The 23,062-nt window shown below is 37.7% G+C and overlaps 2 protein-coding genes across 10 annotated transcripts in view; one reads left to right on the top strand and one right to left on the bottom strand.

The window, feature by feature from the left end:
* The first annotated feature begins 4,014 nt into the window (after positions 1-4,014).
* Positions 4,015-21,433, top strand: ATF7IP2 (activating transcription factor 7 interacting protein 2). 8 transcript variants are annotated; one of them, XR_013939725.1, is made up of 10 exons: positions 4,015-6,592; positions 8,639-8,772; positions 9,811-9,945; positions 10,201-10,284; positions 11,433-11,593; positions 13,701-13,762; positions 14,724-14,776; positions 15,496-15,551; positions 16,103-16,172; positions 18,976-19,044. XR_013939725.1 is itself a non-coding variant. In XM_080556961.1 (10 exons), the coding sequence occupies exons 3-10, from the start codon at positions 8,698-8,700 to the stop codon at positions 19,038-19,040; spliced, it is 705 nt and encodes a 234-aa protein (XP_080413087.1). In that variant the 5' UTR covers positions 6,462-6,592; positions 7,092-7,385; positions 8,639-8,697; the 3' UTR covers positions 19,041-21,433. The 8 variants fall into 8 exon arrangements, 7 of the variants coding, with proteins under 7 accessions (XP_080413084.1, XP_080413085.1, XP_080413087.1 ...); XM_080556961.1 differs by lacking the exon at positions 15,496-15,551 and adding an exon at positions 7,092-7,385 and having other exon boundaries at positions 6,462-6,592; positions 18,976-21,433; XM_080556962.1 differs by lacking the exons at positions 4,015-6,592; positions 15,496-15,551 and adding exons at positions 7,423-7,860; positions 7,972-8,152 and having other exon boundaries at positions 18,976-21,433.
* The window catches only part of EMP2 (epithelial membrane protein 2), a 24,478-nt gene continuing 19,602 nt past the window's right edge, over positions 18,187-23,062 (bottom strand). For both annotated transcript variants that reach the window (XM_080556970.1, XM_080556971.1), the window contains exon 5: positions 18,187-22,608. In XM_080556970.1, coding sequence (XP_080413096.1) covers positions 22,424-22,608 — 185 coding nt within the window. In that variant the 3' untranslated portion in view covers positions 18,187-22,423. The remainder of the gene's footprint in view (positions 22,609-23,062) is intronic.

Raw genomic sequence — 23,062 nt, 5'->3', positions numbered from 1 at the left:
TCTAAGCCTGTCAAATGTCACCTCTTCCATCTCTTCTCCAGAAGATGGAGCATCATGCCAAAATATTACAAACCAGGACACTGTAATTGAGCTTCACAACATTACCGTGTGGATCTTGGCTTGTTTCACTTCTGCCAAAGTGAACGTGTCCTAAGCAGCAAGCACAATGCTTGAAGGTGCTGGGAGGAAAGGAGAAGAGTGCAGTGCTCAAGCTGGTCCGAGCCCGCTGTCACACCTTGTCCTTCCAGCAGCTCCTGGAGCTGTACAGTGGGCGCTGAGTGCTGGGCCAGGCTCCTTTCTTCTCTGATTCCTCCTACAGCTGCCCCAGCACATGCGTCTTAGATGCAGGGTTATGTTCACTCTAGAGAGTAATGAAACATTTCCAGAAAGAGCTCTGACTACTCCTATCCACACTCCAGAGGCTCTATGGGCAGATTCAGACCCTAATGGGCTCATCAGGCTTTAAAAATAACTTGAAGCAGAGCTTCTGGTTTCCTTTCCTTTGAAAATAATCTAATTTATGCATGCAAAAACTGCATTAAGAGATGAACCAACAGGACCTAGATAGAAGTAATCAGGGGACTCCCTTCAAAACTGCTCTACTCTTCTGAACTTCATTGCTAATGCAGAGAGAAGCCAAAGTCTAAAGTGAGGGTGTAGATGGGTATACTGAGGAGACACAAATGCTTTTACCTCCCTCCACAGAACAGAGCAGAGGAAATGACTGCATAACAGAATAAGGTGAGGAGCCCACTCAACTGCTGCTAACATATCTTTATAAATCATTTTATTCTTTACAATATTTAAAACAAGTACTTAAATGATGTATTCAGTGTAATACAGTGATTACAAAAGTTTATCAGGCATGGGGTACAACACAAACACAATCCAGTTTATGAGGTTGCTAGTTTATAAGGCTGTATACTTAAAAAGAAACAAGTTGTGAAAGCAGCAAGTTGAATATTCTTCCCTGTTCTTTTTAAATTTGTAAATAAAAACAGCAAGTAAAAGGGTATTATAGTTCTGTCCAGGAGGGAAAACAAACAAACAAACAAACAAAACAACAACAACAACAACAAAAACATATACTATGCATTGCAAAACAAATTTTTGCAAGACAAACTTTATTTTGCAGGGTTAGTAATAGTACTGAGAACTGGCAGGTGCTCAAAGCACAGCCTGTTTCTTGGAGACTGATTCCCTAGTCAGTCTGTCATATATCAGACTTGAACAGGTCCAGATACAGGCTCTTCTGCTTAACAAGCAGTTATTCTTCTCGTAATAAATCCTTTCTAAAGACATTTTCTTCTTAAGAAAGAAGAGTTAAAACACCTCTATTTGGTCTATTCCAATGTTCATTCCCTATTTGCTAAAAAAACAGCCTCTCTGCTTCTGTTCTCATGTTTAATTGGTCTAAGTTTCACTGATTTTTGGAACCAGGATAGTCAGCACGAACAACTAGAACAAGCTTAGGTTCAAAATGTAAATTTCAGTGTGCTTTGTCCTTGTCAATGTGTACTGCTAAACATTATCATGATTAAACAGATAAAAAGATTAACTATCATTTACAGTTAAAAATGCTGTTCTTCTAGATATTTTCTGATATCATGTGGGCCTCTTGTCTGTAAGCAGGAGTTTAGAAAGGTTAGTGCTTGTGCTCTGGGCATATTTTTGGTTCCTCACACACGGTTATGTGTGTGGGACATCCTCTGAAGACTGCACAAAATCTGGGCAGAATCTTTTCTCATTAGAAGATTAAAAGATTAAAACCAAGAGTCCCCTTTCTAATACAGATTTTGAATATAGTCGACATCCCTGTTCATTATGAAGATCCAGACTGCACAGGGAGGACCATCTGAAAAATTGCCATAGGGATGACAAATACACTCAAAATGTTCTTGTTTCCAGATCAATTATTGGGCTAACACATAATGCCTTACAAGCTTTAATGCATTGCTACAACTTTAATAAAATATGTCAGTGTTCACTGTTTGAGATATACTCTGTTAAGCAAGTAACAAATCTACTAAAACTAGGCCTCTCGGAAGCCTAAGTGTTTTCTTCCTGCAATATCAAATCATAGAATCATCATTAAGGTTGGAAAAGACCTCCAAGATCACCTGGTCCAATACTTCAATATTAGCAATAAATCATAAAATGTTCACTGGGTTTAACAGAGCAATGAAACTCCTGTAATAAATACTAGATATCCTTTAATAATTTAAAGATATTGGAAAGGATTTCTAAAAAGACATGGAAAGACTAGCTAATAGCCACCATAGTTCCCGAACTTATTAAATTAAATACCACCTATATTGCAGTGAGCAGTGATACAGCAACATTTAATCAGCATTTAACATATTGATAATGTTAAAATCTAACTTTAAGACTGGAAAAGCTAAAAAGCCTGTTATTTTAAAAAGTGGAAGAATATGATAAGATAGTCTAGATAGTTTTGAAACAGAAGAGACTGATCACTTCTGGAAAAGAGAGCCCAAAGGAAAGGCTGAAGAAAAAGTCCTTGGTCAATAACAAATATTTGTTGTCCTTGACACAGGAAAACTGTTCTACAATTGACCTTCATTGTTATACGAAAAACAAACAGATGGTATACGGTATGGAAGAAAACTAATAGAGAGGGGAGACCCCTACTTCAGTAGTTCTTCAAAGCCAGCATATAGATCATTAATCAAACTTCTTTCAGTCACTACATTTTATCTTTAAAAAGAAAAAAAAAAAAGAGAAAATAAATAAAACTCTGAGTTCTAGATTCCTTTCACAGCTAATCTTTCTATCCTACATCAGGTCTCTGATTTTTCCTGTGTTCCAAATGGGAAAAGCCTTAGGCTGTACCCTGAGGAACACCTCAACCACATGCTGGCACTGCTGCTGAAAGAAACAGCTCTGTCCACCCTGCCATCCCTGGAAGCAGCAAACACCATCAATACCAGGAGGAAACAAATGGGTTCATATTTGCAAATATTGATAAAGTGGCATTGAGTTTTAAAAATTAAGGTTTTACAAAAAATAAAAGTTTTTTCTTTTAATGTTTTAACAATATTTGATAGTATTTTCTGTTTCTTGAATGTGCATCTGCTTCGTGTAAGATAGCAGTAAATTACGGAGATGAGCTGTCTTACCTTCGAATTACACACAGAGGGATTTTCCATGCCTGGAACCAGCTTAGGACAGCTGGAGCTTTGCCTCTGCTATGCATTTTCTCTTGAGAGAGGTACCCTCTGAGGTCTGAGGTAAGGAACCCCCAGGCCCCTTACTGCAAAGCTGGTTTCTAAGCAGTTTTTATTTCGCTCCCAAGGCAGGGCTTTACACCTGCCTTTGTCATACTTCATCAGGTTCCTGTCAGTCCACTTCTCCAACCTGGCAAGCTCCCTCTGAATAGCATCCCTATTCACCACTGAATTCCCTTGTGCCCACAGGGAAGTCAGACTAGTTGAGGGAACTGAGGAGTGTGCCTCTTTCTTCCTGTCTCTGCCAGAACCCTAAATCTGCCAGATTCCATCGATCTCTCTTCATCACCTACAGCTCCTCTTCCTGCAGTTTGCTCTGCTCCTATTACCACAAACAAACTGAATTTTATCACATAAAGCATGGTGACTATGCTGAGAAGCCTTGAAGCAGCCTTCTGATAATGAACCATGGAGGAGACCTCCGTGACTCATTTGATATGAGAGTGAGGGCAGAAGACAAGCTGCTGCCAAGGGAATCAGCATGCCAAGCTAGCCCCTCAGCTACATGGCTGGGCTGGCACAGGGTATGATAGGAATGTAAGCATAAAAAGCGTATGTGAATAGAATACCCTAATCAGTCTGTTCAGAGAGGAGGTTTGCTCAAAACCTGGTAAAGCTAAGAGGAAACTAACAATGATGAAGTTTGCCTAAGACATCCATCAGCTGCATCTAACAGTAACCCAGGGATTACCAAGAGGTTTTTTAAGTCAGCTTAAAAACAAGTGTGAAAGAAGCACGAATACTTGTGATTGCAAGCTCTTGTGGTGAGAGGAATGTAACAGAGAAGCCACCAAATCAGGTTTGGCACTGCCATGAGTCACCCTGCTGGGATCACAACCCCTGCCTAGGCCCACACAGCATCCTCCCTGTGGTAACATCCCTCAGTAAGTTTGCAGACGACACCAAGTTGGGAGGTAGTGTCGATCTGCCTGAGGGTATGGTGGCCCTTCAGAAGGATCTGGATAGGCTGGACTGCTGGGCTGAGGCAAATGTGATGAGGTTCAACAAGGCCAAGTGCTGGGTCCTGCACTTTGGCCACAATAACCCCATGCAGCACTACAGGCTTGGGGCAGAGTGGCTAGAAGACTGTTAAGAGGAAAGGGACCTGGGAGAGTTGATCAACGCTCGGCTGAACATGAGCCAGCAGTGTGCTCATATGGCCAAGAAGGCCAACAGCATCCTGGCCTGTAGTAGAAATACTAGAACCACCGGGAGCAGGGAGGTGATCATCCCCCTGTACTCAGCTCTGGTGAGGCCGCACCTCAAGTACTGCATTCAGTTTTGGGCCCCTCATTACAAGAAGGACATCAAGGCCCTGAAGCGTGTCCAGTGAAGGGCAACAAAACTGGTGAGGGGTCTGGAGCACAAATAGAGGAGCAGCTGAGGGAGCTGGCGTTGTTTAGTCTGGAGAAGAGGAGGCTCAGGGGAGACCTCATTGCACTCTACAACTTCCTGAAGGGAGGTTGTGATGAGGAGGGGGTCAGCTTCTTCTCTCAGATAACTAATGAAAGGACTAAAGGAAATGGCCACAAGTTGCGCCTGGGAAGATTTAGATTAGATATCAGGAAAAACTTTTTCTCTCCAAGAGTGGTCAGGCACTGGAACGGCCTGCCCAGGGAGGTGGTGGAGTCACCATTGCTTGTGGTGTTCAAGAAGCACCTAGACATGGTGCTACGAGATATGATTTAGTAGCTTAGTGGGTAGTACTGGTGATAGGAAGACAGTTGGACTAGATGATCTTGTAGGCCCCTTCCAACCTTGTGTTTCTATGATTCTGTGGTTCTCCCTGGGCACAACAGCAGCTTCAGCAGCGGGGACCCACAGCTCCAGTGTGTGCACGTGAGCTCCTGGAGTGCCTCCTCACTACCCAGTCGTTCAGCAAAATGCAGAGAGCATCATGAGCAGATGTAGAAGCAGAACTCCTCCACACCTCCATGGGCAGGCGCATAAAGAGGGGACACCACACCCCCAGGAGATGGGGCTATGACCAGGGGTGTACGTGCAGCAATGTGGGGCAGAGGGTGAGATGTTGGAACGGTTTGGGTCTAGTTGCAAAATGGTGTTAAGGAATTGGTGTTTATCAACATGTTGGAAGTGCATAATATTTACGTTTATGTGCTGAATGGCAGATAGTGATCTTGCACATACAGCTCATTGGTTGCTGGCTCATAATTTAATAAATCACTTCAGCCCCAACTTAATTTGAACCAGACGAGTTGAGCAGTTTTGCCTTGAGACAAGAACTCTTTGAAGCACTGCATGGACTCTGTTAATCATGGCTGCTACGTGTCCACAGGCAGCATGTGCTGATGTAAAAATAATTGTTTAGAGGGCATTTTCTTTCACTTATGCATATTAGAAAACATAAATTAAAATATTAAGTGTGGTAATGCCTTTTCACTAGAGAGGATTCCTGTTCACAGAGTGAGATCATATCATTTAAATTTTGGTTTAAATGTACAGTTTCATTCAAATGTAGGGAACTTGAAATGTTCTGAACCAACTCTGGCCACAAAAGTTTTACTTTTGAATGAAAGCATGATTTGTAATGAGGTATCTATGCTTCATTTGAAAAAGAAGATTAATTTCTAAGTCTTGGAAGCCATCCCATCTTCTTACGACTTTGGACTCCTCCTCACAGTGATAAACATACGAAATACTACTTGAAATCCCAACCTTGAAAGCAAATGCTGCTGACGCTTATAGAATAGCAGATAAATCGAAACTAACACAAAATGACTGAATATCAAGGGCAAGGCTGAAGCAATGAGAAGATAAGGCAGCCTTAACTTTTCAGGTAAGTGAAGGAAGGCAGTGTCTTGAGAAGGAGACATCTGCCTACAGTCCGCCGCGAGCTGCAGGGACATACATCAGACCCGTGTTTGTTATTTATAATAACAACAAATAAGCAATAAATGTTATTTTAGACAGAAAACAGAGAAAGCATAGGGAAAAAAAAAAAAAAAAGTATTCTGCCCAGAGGGGACAGAGAACAGGAGCCGGTGGTCTTGGCTTCGCCCCCAGAAACGTTTCATCACTTCAGCCGGCCGGCTGTCGGTCACCGCCTCGGAGGCGTCATTGTCATGGTTCTGCCCGGCAGCACGGAACGTCCGTGGCCGCACAAAGCTCAACGGGCTCCGCCAACCGCTCGCCACGCGTGGAGAAACGAATGGAGCCGGCGCATCGGCGGGGCGCCGGCAGCGACCAGGGCCCGCAGCCCCAGCCCCGGGGCCAGCCTTGGCCCGCCTGCTCGGCTCCGGCTGAGGGCCGGGGCTCTGCGGACAGCGGCGGGCTGAGGCTCGGGCTGAGAGGAGCGGCGGCGAGAGCTGCGCAGGACCCGCGAGGTGGGCGCTGGACCCGGAGCCGCGCCTCAGGCCCCGCCGTTCCCCTCGTCCCGCGCCCCCAAGGGCGCTGAGGGGACCGGCTCGGTACCTCCCCGCTTCTCCCGCCGGGGAGCCGGCGTGCCGGCACGGCTGTGGTTACTTCTTCGCTACTTCGTTCACCCGGGCAGTAGCATAAGGCCCGGGGTTCCCTTGCCCCATCCCCCTCAGAAGGCTCCGGGCTGGGCCTGGACACCTCTCGAAGTTCCCAGTTGTGTGGGGAGCGGTGGGGACCCGTTGCGGTCCGGCAGGGCCATGGCACGGGATCGGACTGCTGCTTGACGCAGCTCCGGTGAACACCAGAAAGTTTTCTTATAACTGGCTTGTACCAAACTCCCCGGGTGGATGCGGTCACCTGTGTCCCTGACTGCTGGAGAACTACTGAAATGCTGATAGCAGGGTGAGGAAAAAGTTATCAAGGAAAAGAGTGTGCAGTCTGCTTATTTGTTCTTTTCTTTGTCAGAAGCTCCTGGTCCTTTTTCTTGTTCGGGCTTACAAGTAGAGACTCTCTTCAGTCTCTAAGGGACAAGAGAACTTTCTCCCTGCAAACTGCCTAGAACAACTGACAATTTAAAAATTAAATATTACTGTAAAAGACAATTATACAAGTCTAACTGCTAGAGGTGGAAGAGGTGAGATCTTCTTGGTCTTTTTGGAGTGAGGAAGATTGAAGCAGTTGCAAACCAGTCGATGCCCTGGAGAATGAAGCTTTTCTTAACCTTCTTAATCATTACCAAAGTATAGGTGGTTAATTAAAGTACGTCTTCAGTTTGAAAGATATTTGTTGTATATAGTCCTAATTATCTTGTTTTGAATGTGTTTGATTAATAGCACTCTTCATCTTAATATTCTATTTAGAAAAAACAACTTCAAGTTTTTCACCCTTAGTATTGTAATGGTAGTTTAGTTACATTTCTAAATGGTCAGATATTCAGATATTTTGGAGGCCAGTGTTTTTACTAGCCTATTCATTTTCAGCTAGCTTATTGGCTTTTACGTTGTTTGGGGTAGGGAGTTAGTCTTCCAGCCCTGCCTGTTACTTCAGTAACTGCCTCTACTGCTATTGCTGTTGCTTGAGTGGTGATCAGTGGAGTAAAACAGAAATGCCCCATTCTCTGGATGTGCTTCTGCTTGGGTATGGTGCAAAACACCTGTTGTATGGTCATAAAATGCTTGTTAAATTTACATAGAGCATGGCCAAGTAACAAGGCAGGAATAGTTCTTTTGGCAAGGTAAGTAGAATCTTTAAGTTTCAGGTTCAAGATTCTTCCTTGACTACAAAGTATTACCTCATTGAAATCCTTAAATATTAATTTCCTATTTTTCATTTGAATGTGGCTTAGAGAAAGAAGGGTAGGAAGAGAGTTCATTTGCTGATGATAAGATGACGGTTTTGACATGCCTCAGAAGCTGGCTTCTCAGGTGATAAGCCTTAAGGGATCCCTGTTCCCAGGAGAAGGCTTTCCATGATATGTCAAAGAGCTCTTAGTAAAGGAGAGCTGAGAGGCACTAGCCTAAAATAAGGTAGGAATAGCCTTCAGGCATATCTTGCAGTTTCAGCAAAAGAAAAACATTACTTTCTTTCATTTGCTTGTCTCATGAAGGTAGAAAGGGTGCTGTTGTCACTGGGAAAAAAAAAAAAGGAAAAAAAAAAGGAGGGGTAAAATAGATCTCAATAAGTATCTCTGTAAAGTTTAGTAGTGAAAAAGTTAATAGTAGCAAACTAATCTTGTTTTTGTCATTGTCATCATCATCTTCTGCTACCACCACCACCTCCTCCTCCTTCCCTCCACGCTTTTGCCTGAGTTCCTGGTTTCTGTGCCTTTTTGCACAAAATACTGTGTCCCAGTTCTAGTTCAAACTACTGCAGCATGTTTAAGGGGGCACATCAGGTGATTTGAATGATACTGTTCCTCCCTGAGTTGTAATTCTTTATGTTGTACTGTAGAAGGAGGTTTGAAAGGTTGATGTAGGTGATGTAGGTTTCTCTTTTTTTTTTTTCCTCCTCAGCGAACATTCAGAGGAAGAGGGTAAGCTCCGTAAGCAAGGAAAATACCCTCTGTAAATACATGAAAACTTCTAGTGAAATCACACAAAAATTTGTTTGTACAGTGTCAAAAAAAGAAGAAAAACTTTTGGAAAAGGTAATTTGCAGTGCTTTGAATGTTTGAAGTGTTGTTTTGTGTGTGTTTTAAAACAGATTCGTTAATGTTTATAACAAGGTGTATTTGTGGGGAGGGCTAACGACTTCAGGGGAGGACTAATGAGTTGGTGACTGTCTTTCTAGGGAGAATCACATGGGTGTTTGAAGGGGGGATTATTTTGAATGGATTATCTGTTTATCTGAAATTTAAAATATTTTTGATTGCCATATAAGGAAAAACTTCGCATAAAATATTAAAGAATTGGATGCACTCATATAAGTAACATTTTCTTTGTGAGTGGATCTTGGTATAACTTCTTGAAAGTGTGTCAAACGGTAGGTTTGCTCCTGCATTTGGTAATTTGCTTTGGACAAACCAGACTTATGTTCTTTCCAGAATATAGAAGTAGGAATAATTACTCAAAGTAATAACAATTTCCTTCTCCATTTGCAGAGAATATCTGAAAATTCTCCTTTAGCTCCATTACTGCTGCCTTGCCCTGGTCCAACATAAAAAGGAGATTTTTGTTGGGAGGAAAATGTGCTCGAGACTGGGTAGAAAGGGGGGAGGGAAATACTGAAGGGCTGTGGAAACAGGTTAAGTGGTGTTTGGTGCTGGTAGGAAGGGATGAGGAACCAGAACTGGGTGAAAAATTAAAAAAAAAAAAAAAAAATCAGGTGATCAGTAGGATCTGAAAGAAGTAGTTGTGTTTATACAAAAAAAAAAAAAAAGACAGGGAGAGCATGGAGTTGTGGAGGTGCTGCTGAATTCATCAGTTAGATGTCAGGAATCCTTGGGAGATGGGGAATTTAAGGGATACCAGCTTAGTCCTTCATTTGACAGCAATTTCTGCTAGTACAAAGCTTTCTCCTCTCTGCATTGGAACTGGAGAGGAAAGACTGACAGATTCTGAAGGAGGGGATAGAGGGCAACTTTCTAAATTTTAAAATTAACACTGTGTATATATATATATATATACACACACACATTTCAATGTTGATGAATTTTTAGATTTGATTTTTTTTATTTTTATTATAGATCAGACTTATAATTTATGAACGGATGGATATTTTAAATAATGACTTCTTTAATCAAAAACTAGAAAGTTTAAATAGAAGACTTTTACAAGTGCAGTGCAAAAAAAACCATGGAGAAATAGCTATGACGTTCCTAGTAAGTTTCTTTGGATAACTGTGTGAATGTTTTGCTTGTATCGCATATGATTGTTATGTTACCTTAGAGAAAGAAGACTAAATGTATGCAATCTTTTCATCTTGTGTGACATAAAGATAAGTTAATAATAGCTTTATTCTCAGCCTTTGTTCATTGCAATTGTTTCACCATCTACTTGTCTTATAATAATAATATATAACTTTCCTTATTTCAGGTGAACATTTGAAGTAATACTGTGTTTCTTTTATGTTGCAGAGGAAACTATCAAAACTTGAGAGACGTATTAATGCTGTGATAGTATTTCAGGAGGAAGTGTTGTCAAACATAGCTGTTCAGCAGGTATGATGCAGATGCATATGCTAGTATAGGCATTAATGCCTAGTTGTAAACTACTAGATAAGTGTGGATGTTTACAGTGACACCTACGTTGCTGTCACTTGCATTAAGAACAGAAAAATCTGTTCAGAGTTGTTAGGTTGATCTTTTGAGGATTTGTTTATTTTCAGTTGATTATTGTATATTTCTTTTCAGTCATCACGATTAAACAAACTCAGAACAGCATAGATGCTGCATGTGTTGACAGCTTTTGCTTTGATGCTGTTTTGTTGGAGAGTCATTGGAATTTTTTCTGCTAAAGGGTCAGACTTCTTTTTTACAAAGCTAAAGCTACGTACAGCGTACTTACCCCTTTGCATTACCTTTGATCAGCCACTTAGCTATAATCTACCAGTTGCATAGGTGCCAGGAACTGCAAGTCAAAAACTAATTTCTTAGGCATTTATCAAATTGAAAATATGATAAATGGAAGTGTTAGCAACATAGCTGTTAATACATGTGTACATTTCATGGAAGGTATTGATACATTAGTACTAAAAGAAGCTTACAAAACATTTTTTTGTGGGAATATTTGAGTATTATGAAGAACAGAAATTTCTCGTGATTAGGTTGATCATATTTTATTGTGTTTTTATGGGAGAATGTTTTCTGTGAACTGTCAACATCCTCTTCCATGCTGACTGTATGTTTCACGACAAATCTCACTTTTACAGGAATATGCTTGTTTAAAAGAAGCCTTTGGAGTCTAAGTCTTTTGGTCTTTCACATCTAAAATTGTAACAAGGGTTGCATGTGACAAACATAGGCTCGTCGTTTTGTTAAAGGCTTTCACGTATTTTACAAAATTTGCTTTACATCTTCTTGGTTTCTGCCCAAAATCTTTAAACAGAAAGCATAAAATAGGATGAGGTATACTAAGATGCTTATTTTAAAAATTTTAAATAAATTAGGTTGTCTGGGTTTATTTATTTATTTATTTAACTAAATTAAGCTTCAGGTTATTTTTTAACTTACTTTGGCATCACTGTGTACTTTGGGTAATTTTTGTCTTGTTGTGTTTAAATACATCTTGATTACTTTTGCACTACAAATATGACCAGGTTTATACCGTAGGTTTTATGACAATGCAGTATTGTTTTCTCCTCCATCAGATAACGCTTTCAAGTGCAGACTATCAAAATGGGATACTAAACCATCTTGGACACTCTGCTTTCTTTCCTAATATCATAAATACACAAGGAAGTCCCTCAAATACGTTTTTGCTGTTGTCTCATACTGATTTCACTTCAGCAAGTGTTTCAGAATATACAAGGTACATATTTAGATTTGAATAGTGAAATGGAGTTAATATCCGTACATTGCTTCAAACTATTTATGATGACATTTATTTTATTTAAAAAAATAAATTACTCTTTTTCCTTTATTTTTTTTAATTGACAGTTAAATTCTTTTTAATAATCGAATTTAAACTTGATTGCCATTGGGTGTCCAGTGCTGTTCCTGGTATCTCCAATTTATCCATTGCAGCTGATGCTAGATCATCAATTCTTAAAGTGTTTCAAGAAAAACATCACAGAATCACAGAATGGTTGAGGTTGGAAGGGACCTCTGGAGATCATCTAATACACCCCCCCCCCACTCAAGCAGGGTCACCCTGAGCATGTTGCACAGGATCGCATCCAGGCGGGTTTTGATTATCTCCGGAGGAGACCACAGCATCTCTGGGCAACCTGTTAAGTCTGTTAGGGCAGTGATTTCTTACTGAATGTCAGGAAAAAAAGTCTTTGTAAAGGTATTTTAGTATTCATAGAAGGAAAACTTTCCAGGTAACTTCTTAATAGAAAATGTTTTTTTTTTTTTTAAAATCGCAAACTTACTTCATTTTATAGCACACTTACAAAATGAGAGAAATCCAAAATTCAATAAATACTTCTATTTATTATGAAACTTTAGGTTAGAATATATTAAATCATTGATCTCAAACTTACATTGATCAAAGAATGCACAACATTCCTTACTTTGTGCTGAAAGGTAGTAATCACTTTTATTTTTCAATATGTTCACTTCAAGTTTTATTTTACAGAAAAATGTTTTGTTTTGTTTTTTTACCTTCTAAATAACCAAATTAATCTTTGCTCATGGCTAAAATAAAATCAGAAGGGGAATTTGATAGTTCATAATCAAAGATGAGTAAGATCCAACCAGTAATTTGACACAGCTTGACCAGTATGGTTGTCATTTCCTTGATCATAACTAGAAATCAACAACAAAGTATCTAGAGGAAAGAGCTGATATTTAACTGAGCTGATACGGTTTAATTGTCACAAAATCTGGCTAGGGTTCTTTTGGGAAATCTTCTGAGTCTGCAGTGTTAAATTGCTGTTCTTTTGATCAAAACAGATGCAATAAAACTGGTGCATCCCGGATACTTAAAATTTCCTTGACTTATATAATATCTGCATGTGCAGAACCTGTTTATAAAGTAGCTCTGCCCTGCTGATTTGATGTCTGTTCTTCCTGATGCATGGCAGGAAAGTCCTAGATAAAATGCACCTCAAAATGGGCAGCACAAATGTAGAATGGATGCCCGCTTAGGTATCTTTTTCTCTCAGTAAAATTACACATAATATGTTTCCTCTCCATCTTAGACAGATGTTTTACACCTCAGATCAACTGGACTAGCTTAGCCATTAATAATAAAAGTAAATAATATATATTGTATATATTACATATATTCATATATCATATATATATATTATAATCATATAAATTCTGCAGGAATTTGCTTTGCTATCCGCACTATAAAATTGACCTATTAGCAGGTATGCATTTTGGTTTGCATAAGGGCATCTATTTTTGATATTTCTGAGTATTAAATGACCTTGGATCTGAGATAACAAAATATACCGTCATAGATCCCCACGTACCTGCAATTTGATACACAGACTAAGGTCATGAAGTTGTTGGGTTTTGTGCAATGTGGGAAATTAATGGTTACAGTTTGGAGAGCACAAAATGTAGTACTAGTGGACAGACTTTCAATTAATGCATACCCCTATTTTTAAGAAACAACTGAATAACTTGTTATTTTACTAAGATGGAAGTAAGTAGAATTTATGTCTATAAAAGATGTCTAGAATATGAATGCTCCTGAATTGCATATTTCACTGTTAAATAATAAAATGTAGGAATTCACAAGTTAGTCAGTAGAATGGATTCAAAACTTTTTCTCGGTGCCATAAGTTATATGGTTTATTAATGGTTGATTTACTGAGCCATTACTTTGTTATTTTAGTTATGTTTTAATCAACAAGTTCAACTTTTCATTGTTGATGTACTTGTGTCGCCATATTTAATGCCTGTTTGGAAATGAATTGATTCTTATACATCTCCAAGTTTTATATTTTTTGTTTTATTAGTTCTGATGAAGTCAGAGTGATCTCTGTGGAAAGACAAAACTCAGCAACTACAAATAATTCAGGTATTGAAATTTAATGTGGAATTCATGAATGCTAATTCCTGTACTGCAGAATATACAAAATACATCTAGCATATTGTCAACAACTTTTTTTCTTTTAAAATATCATTAAAATACTGTTGTGATTCCAAAATATTTATAGGCGTGGCAGTTGTTTGTTTCTTTGTTTTTAAATTATATAAGCATGTCTTCACTGTATGACGATGTCCATCAGCAGATTTGCATTATTTTAAAAATCTGGAAATTAAAACATTTGAAAGTCTTGTATGATGGGACACAACTGGAAACTTTATATATTCAACACACTATTTTACTATTACATTACTTTCAGGGAATAAGAAATTAATTTAATTGCCTTTGTAATAAATTGGTATAACAATAGATGTTTCAGAGCACTACAAACTCTAGGTTGTTTGTTTGTTTGTTTGTTTTTGCTTGTTTTTAATAAGCTCAACTGTCATATAAACAATGTAAGTGACAAAGTGAGAGTTCTGAGCAGCCCTTCCCTCATTCTGAGAGAGACTGCTGCTTAAAGGGACTAAATATCACCCTTTAATCAAGAATAATGCACAGTAAGCATTCATTACAAGTGGACAAATTTACTGAGGGGAAAAAATGTCTAGAAAAATGTTATTCCAAAAATCTTGACAAGCATGCTCAGAATGCAAATTTTCTCATGCTGCTTCCCTACAGAGATGTATTTGATTTTTAGAACCCCTCTGAGATGGTTCTGGGCGGGTTGGGTTGACTTGCTAGATAGTTGCTGCTCAGAGGCAGCACTGAGTGTTCCTGGCAAGTCTATCATTTCCATAAAACTGCTGTCCCATGTGCTTTGGAAGTGTGGACAGGTAATATTCTGCTGCTCTGACAAGCTCTAAAAAGGATTCTTGTCACAGTGTATATTAAGACTTATAGATCAAACGTGTTTGCATGTTTTAAACTTCTTTGGAAAATTGTGTTACAGTGATTCTACATTACCAAATACCCACACAAGAAGAAATGACAGGAAAAGTTCAGGTAAAAACAATAAACTCAGATTTTTTTTTTCTTCAAATAAAACCTATTTTAGTTGATGGTGCATAGACTGCTTCAGTATCCTGGCTTTTGAGTTAGTTTTATAGGTGCTTAGATTTGAGGCAAACATATGAACACCAGTATGGGAATGGCAGTATGGGGACTGCCATTACCTTTTGCTTGTATTATTCTATCACCTTCTTAAAGGTGAACTTACAAGGAAAAGAATGATGTGAAAAGTGATGAAGAAATACCATGCTGCTTTCTCCTTTGGAAATTGAAACCTTGTCTCCTGGATGATTGTAGTGAATGAAAAACTGCAGAAACAGTTAGGTTGTGGGCACAGGAAGCTGAGCAAATGAGAGATGGAGATGTTGGTCAGTCTTGAACTACGTTAGTTTTGTATGTACTTATTCAGTTTCATTTATTCTTCATTTTTGGATAGAACGTGAATATTTCAAGGAAAAAAAAAACTGGCTCTCTGCATAGACAGCTTAGTCTGACTTGTTTTTCAGTCCCTTAAACCTAAGCTGATGCTTTCCCATCTGAAAAGCCACTTTTTAGTCTGTGTTCAGAATGCTTTTTCAGTAATGTTGAATCTGAGTCTGTAGTCCATCTTGGCTGATTTTTTTTGACTGCTCTGAGCAAATAATCAAAAACAATTGCAAAAATTCAAGTCCTGAGGAACATGGCTCTTACCCTGGTAATCTCTATGTTCTCAGAGAAATCCAGAGACCACAATGGGACTGAAGTTTGATTAGTAACCTCTTTCTTACCAGTAAGTTAAGTCAGTGAAATTATATTGGTGACAGCAGCCTGGTCAATGGGAACAAGTTAGCAGTGTTTTTTCTTCCTCTGGGAAGTGGGAGTAGGCAAAACTTTATTGGTCTAAATTTGTACATACTGGAATAAAAACACACGGTGTTTAATGGTTAAGTTGATTGGTTGAGTTAACTATTTTCCATGAGAATATCAAAGAACATAAAAAGGTACAATTTAGCTCTTAAACTGTTAGGTCCTATATAGTTTTTGTTTGTGTATCTAGTACTGGGTCCTGTTGTTCTTGAAAGTGTCCTCAAACAATTAGATGACTTTCTAAATAGTTTGTTGTTAACCATAAAGTATTACTTTTACTTGTTTGAATTTCTGGGTATGTACTAAGCCTGGCTCTACAACTTCACATTTTTACAAGAATTTTCTTGTTTTGTTATAAGAAATCTAAGCTAATATATAGAATTCTGTTCTGCAAACTGTTAAGTAATCTTCTTAATACTCGATATTTAAACCGAAAGAGAAGCTTTATCATGAAATTCTATATTGCTTTATCAGAGTGAAGTGAAGGGAGGAAAACTCGAAGTGATGGGTATAATTCAAGAAGAAAGCCACAACTGTAGCAAAGGTAAAAGAAAAATATTTTCATTTACTCTTCAATATTCTCATTTTACTTTTCAAAAATATTTTCATTTACTTTTTACTTTTCTCCCTAAACTTAATATCTGAAGTATAGCTATGAGTTATTTAGTTTATTTAACTTCAAGGAGAAGATAATCCTGTAGAATCATAAAACCGTTTGCATTTCTCAAAAGAAAAGTACACATGCAATAGCAGCTGCTTTTGCATATCTCCATAATGGTTTTTGGAGATCAAAAGCAGTATTTATAAGGGATGTCTGTTTACTGGCTACAAATCCTGTCTATTGCTCTCGCAAGCCCTACTCCTACCAGGAAAGTTATCATATTTATACTTTGTCGCTGTTACGCTGAACAGTCTTGTTAATTGCTTGGTAATAAAGTTAGTCACACTGTGTCATTGGAAAGGATAGTGTTGAGTATAAACAAAAGTGACTCTTGTTCTTCATCCAGCTAAGTGTAGGCTTGTTCTGGGCATAATAGGAACTGATTCTCATTCTTGCTATGAACATGTATCAGTTAAGTACTTCTGGTGAAGCTAGGCCTAATTTTTGGTGGTTTTGTTTTGTGCTAATTTTAAATCGAGTCCTGATTCTTTGCAATCACTACTGAGCACATTCCATATTAGAATAATTTTTAAATCCAGTGATGTGAAAAATCTAAACAAATGTTATTGAATCCACTTGAGAACTGCTATATTACTTGAAAAAATATAATTTCTATAAACTGACACATCTGTATTGTGTCTTTTAGTTGGTTTCACAGCTTTGATAACAGGTATATATATATCTTTGAGAACATTTTGAAAGCTGTTTTGCTGGTGGAAGAAATTTGTAGTTAATTCTGTATGGGATGAAGTAGTATCCATCTAGTATCTATAAGATTGGAAGATGAAAATCAGTGGTTACATGGATTCAGGATGACTCATTCTGTTTCACTTACAGTTTAGTCCAGCTAGATTATTGTTCTCTAAGACTAAGCAGTCTTCCAGTTTGAAGAAATTTTTGCTTGGTGGATTGATTTGTAAAGATAGGAATCTTAGCCTGAAATTGACACTTCTCACAACAGGGAAAAAGTCACAACCTGTGAAGAAAAATCATTGTTAAAATCCTTACTTTGTATATTAAAGCTGTCTTATGATAGTTTATTGGGTTAGAAAAATACTATTTAAAGCTTGCTTCTTGTTTGCAGGGCAAAGAGAAAAAGATTAGAAATTTTTATCAAAGTAATGGAATTCAAAGCCAGTGTGCCTAAGTTAAGGGTTCCTAAAGCTGAGAGAACAAGTATCAGATGAGTTACTCTCAAAATCAAATGAGTTTACTCAAATTTAGTATGGTATTAATTGTGTATTTGCGTACTGCAGTATGCTTTAGAACTGGATGGCATATTAAAAGACATTTTCACAAATGGGAAAGGAATGGTGTTTAAACAGTTGGGCTTTGAAAGAGTGGGCTGTTCTTTCACCACGAGGAGGCTCTATTGTAACGCTAAAAGAATAGTAAAAACTTTGACAGAAGCAGGCAAGTAAGTAATGCTAGGAGGTACTATGGCTAGAAATAAACCCACAAAAAAAATCCTAACCCCAAAACTTGTCCCACTTATCTTTCTCATTTCCTCTTCCCCCCTCTGCTTCTCCCTCCTTTGAATTTGTCATGACTAAAAATGTGTTAAAACATTAGTTGCTAACAGGATTTAAATTTTTACTCTATGAGCAAAACAGTTTAAATTCTTCAACACAGATATTTAATCATGGATAAGACTTTTTCTGCTGAAAATATTTTACTAAAAAGTAAATGAAACTATGTAAAGTAACATATTAAAAAAAAGAGAGAATATAGTACCTTTTTTATTTTACCTCTTGCCTATAATATGTTAAAAACGTTGAATCTGTGAAGCAGTGAACACAGGCATTATATTCCTACTTTGTCCTTTGTATTAATGTGTGCATATTTGGTTTGAATGAAGTTTTCTGAACCTTAGCATTTATGACAGTAACACAGCTGCTTTTCCTTTTTTTTTCCTTTTTTTTCCTTTTTTTTCCTTTTCTTTTTTTTTCTTTTTTTTTTTCTCGGGTATTTGGTTTTGATTCAAATTTACTGACTTGAATCTTAAAAATACAGTTTCACTTTTTTGGTAGTGGTGGTTTTTGTTGTTGTTTTTTTGTTTGCTTTGGAAGAGAAATAGAACACAAGCTTTCTTCTCCAAGCAACAGCAGTAAAATAAAACAACATCTGCACTGCATGATACAGTCCAGACATCATCAGGATTGTTTCATATGTGTTGAAAATGATAATAATAGTTTAATTTTGTTACAGCACCTGCTGGTTTACTCAGCCATGCAAGGTACACCTGTTTTAAAACTAAGTGACTATGTACATGCACAGGTTTGTGGTTTTTTGGCTGAATTTATTAAGGGGGGAAAGGTCCAGAAATTCAGTTAGTTAGTAATGATCCAAGGTAAACAAATATCCCTCTAGATGTAAGGCACTCCCTTCAATAGCACACAAGTTGTTGTGTTTTTTTTTTCCTAAGTTGTTATTACGAGCATGCAAGGAGTATTTTCTACTTCAAGTAAAGACCTACTGGGCAGATAGCATGTTGCTGACATTTGGTTTCTGAATGTTAATACACAAACATGAGGTAATCTCTAACACTTGTTAGCTTGGAAACTATAGACAGTAATAATTCAGAAGTTTATATATTTACGTGAAGGCAAGCTTGTGTGAATAAAAATCAGCGCATTTGGCTTATTGTTGTTGTTTAAATAACAACTGCTTTTGTTTTGGTGCCTAGACTTTCAAGCAATTTCCACATCTACCTCCACTGCCAAGGATCCCTCCTTCTCCAGAGCTTGCTGAAAACCCGCAAAACTGCTCCTCCTCAGAATCCTGAAACTAGAAGAGGCCTATGTGCAACTGCTGTCATGGACACTTACGGAAATTGATCCAAAGTGTGCTCCCCTACCCAGTTACAATTTGTGTCTTCTCCATGAAAACCTCAATAGTAGTTCTGCATCACGTTGGAAGAAAACAGGCAAAACAAGGGCTTTGCCACTTCCAGTGGCTTGCTCACAGGTTATCACCCAAAGAAGTACTAATTTGTCATTCGATTAAAAAAAAATACATGGAGATTACAAATCATTCTGTGGTAATCTATAACGCCTCTCTATTAGTCCTGGACTACCTTATGAACTGGTCTTCTATTGTTCCAGTATTAAATACTATATTCTTACTTGCAGTGAGTTTTGAGTCTTGTGAGGCCAAAAATGTCAAGGTGGATTCGCAACTGCTAGGTAATAATCTAATAGTTTGGACTTCTCCCTTTTGTTCACTATGATTAGAATGCTGAAAGTTTTATGAGGTTTGGGAAATTGTTTCTGTGGAGTTGCGGGGAGGGAAGCAGGGTTTGCTTGAGAACAATCTATAGAAACCCATCTCTACTTCTGTCATTTCAGTGCAAACCCGAAGCTTGGACTGCAGCAGATACAGAAGCACTGGCTTGTTTCTAACATCTCTCACATAGTCAAGGCACTCAAAATAAGCTTAAATGCACAGCTGTTTCTGCAAATGAGGAAAAGAGAGTTTACAAGTAATCTCCCTATCACAGCATGTGTGGATGTTGCATTATTCAATAGCTATTCTTGTGGGACCATGCATTTACATGGTTCAATACACTAATGTTTTCTCTGCTTACCCTGAAAGGCCTTCAACAAAGGACAAAAATAACCAGCTTGTGGTTCTAGTACAGGCAGGAAGAATTTAATTTTACCTGTTCACACAAATACTTAACTATTTCTCATCCAGCACTGTGTAAATATATCCCAAGCTTAAAAACAACGTCAAACTGCTAAACGTATCTAGCTTGCTATTACAGTACAATAATTTGTTTTAACTTTATTTTCATGTACAGCTTCAGAATATATAGAGCATAGAAAACTGTATATTTTAAAGGCATGTCAGGTAGAAAGAATATCCTGAAGTATATTTATCCTATTAAGACTCTAGTCCGAGGTTTTTGGCGTTTTCTTGGTACTCAGAACATTCACATCTGTTCTATGTGGAATCACGTATATGCTGCTGTTCGTATGCTACAGTGAGCGCGGTTTTCATTTCTAACTAAAGGGACTGCACTTTTACAGTTGAAGCTGAGTTCAGGTATATATACATCTTTATTTTAAATATTCACTCTATAAATGACCTAAGCATTATCAAGGCAAGAAACTGAAGACGCATCTCTTCAAGTCAATGTCATATTAGCTTAACTTATAGTTTTATAGAACTATATTCTAGATACAAAAGTTTTAATCCCTATTTGCTTTAGAATTTTTGCATACTATTTCATGTTTGAATAAGACTAGCAAAATGTCTAGCTTATACTCTATCTACTCTTAGCCTTAAACCTACATCTGTTTATTTAAAACAAATTCTGCTTGCTAGCAAAATTCAGGCTTTGAATCTGAAATGTATTCAGCAAACTGTAGAAACACTTTTTAAAAAAGTAGGGTAGTAATGCTTGAAATTCAGAGTGTTCACACTAAGAGGGAAAGAAAAACTGACAAAATACTAGTGTCATGCTAGACTGGTGAGAATGCATTTTGCTCAGACTGATTTATTGCATTTTTTTTTAAACTACTATTACTTTTACTTGCTCTTCTACTTACTGGTCTAATTTCTTACCAGTCTTGTTGGGCTTTCTTTGCTCCCTAAGATAAGTATTACATGTCAAAGCATTTTAGGATGTTCAAGGAATTGAGATGGAACGATATGACCTATTAGTCGTGTTGGAGACCATTCCTATAATGGTTCAGTTTTGTACCTGAACTTTTACTCCGTGAGAAATCAAGGATGAATTATCTGCAGGAATGGGTAGACCATCAGCTGATGTATAACAGGGTAAGTTATCAACTTTAAGAGAGCTACGCTATTTTGTAATAGCAACTTTATTCTGTATTAAGTGTAAAACCTCATTCAAAACCTATTTATTTTGTATTGCCTGTGTACTGGGCCAGCTGTAGAGAACATACTGAAGTAAATACATGGTTAGTGCTTTTACAAAGTCAAATCTGTATTTAAACATCAAAGCTGTGACTAACCAGAAAAAGCCACTTCATTCATTCTCCACCTTGGTCTCCAAACTCTGAAATCACCATCAGCCAAAGCTAGTATTATACTGCTGAACAGTTAAGCCTGCTATTACAGCAGAGATTTCTCTCACAAAGTTATTGAGAAGTAAAAATTGCCAAGTCGTTTTATTTTGAAAAACTATCCTGGAACTCATAAACAAAACTATTACACTGATTTCTTTCCTTTTCGAGTAAAATCCACAAAAGAATTTAGAATTAAATTTGTAAAGGCCAATTTCTTAGTGGGCAGACTCAGGGAAGGCTTTTGTAAATGATATACTAGCCAGGAAATTACTATCTAACCAAAGCCCAGTGGTAATAAACATGTTGAGTTTGGCTGTTTTTTCTTTTTTTTTTTTCCTCCCAGAAAGACTGTACAATGCAAAAATAGAGGGATATAGAACTTGAGTGGCGTATCTCTTACTGCTCAGACTACTCCAGTCCCAAGTTGTACACTGCATTTGTTGGTAACTTCTGCCAAAGGCTCTGTATGCTTAAATTAAATGTGAAGGAGAATCAAGAGAATGATTTGCTGGAGTACAAAAAAGAGTTGTTTACTTTTGCAAAGCAAGTGGTTTTAATAAAAGCTCAATGACACTTACTGCACATTATAAATAGCAGAACACTAGTCCTCTGCTAGAACAGGCATGCTGATTGCAGTTTTGGGCTTTTAAAATTGTTTGCTTTTGCACTGTGATCTTGGCCTAATTTTTGACTCCCCTATATTTTTCCCATCCCAAAGGGCTAGATCTGGGCCAGGAATAGGGTTAGCATATTGCTTACAAATTAATTTGCAGAGGTTTTATTTGTAATCTGGCAGAGGCCAAGAACAAACTGTTAATGCCTAGTAAACGGAAAGCCATTGATGATGATGACATATGTTTAAAAAAAAATCAGAAAAAAAAAACACCTTGGCTCTGTCTTGCTCAGCCCCGACCTGTTGGTGCCAGGCATTCCATTAAACCTGCCATTTTTTTGTATTCTGTTTCATATCAAGAACACAGTACATTTTTAGAGAAACAATACCTTTACTACAAAACCATGTAAATGATTATATACAAAATGGTTATTGGAATTTGGTTTTGTACTGTAGTGACAGAAATAACTAGCTGCTGACATTTATTTACGCTTCCTTAATATTAGGTACATAATGCCGCTGATCAGAGTAAAGGCAAATGCAATCCAGGCTAAGACGAAGGAATAGCCATATTGGCCTTCAGAAACTTCAGGGATATATTCATTGCTCTTGTGCAGTTCTTCATGCCTATCTGTATAAATGGAAGCTGCAATCATAACACACAGACCTAGAGGAGAAATAAAACAGCAAAATTTAGTAACCTTGGATACTGTCAATATGCATAATAACTATTCACTGACTTCCACCAGTGTCCTTTTCTGCAAACACTTATTTTCCATTCTCAAACTAAAGTGGGAGCATTTCAGGACACATTTTCAGTTTCTTTGGCAGGGACTAAATGTGAAGTGCTGTTGTGTATTCATGTCATTTGCAAAGAACACAAAATGATTCTAAACATCTAGATAGTTTTAAGGACTAACAAAAATGAAGGAAGAACCTGTCTATAACAATTGCAGAGTTATTCAATTTTACCAAGATGTTCAGAATCTTAGATATTTTCCCTTCAAAATTTAAATGACTTCTGAGCTGTGATATTATCCTTGTTTTAACTGACTAAATAGTACAGAATGGAGCAGTTCCATTTTTAACAAATATGCAGGACAATATATGACCTCCAGAGC

Source organism: Anser brachyrhynchus (genome assembly GCF_964034855.1).
Source record: "Anser brachyrhynchus genome assembly, chromosome: 15".
Lineage (NCBI taxonomy): Eukaryota > Metazoa > Chordata > Aves > Anseriformes > Anatidae > Anser > Anser brachyrhynchus.
Note: the sequence above shows the minus strand (reverse complement) of the source record. Positions and strands in the feature narration are given on the sequence as shown.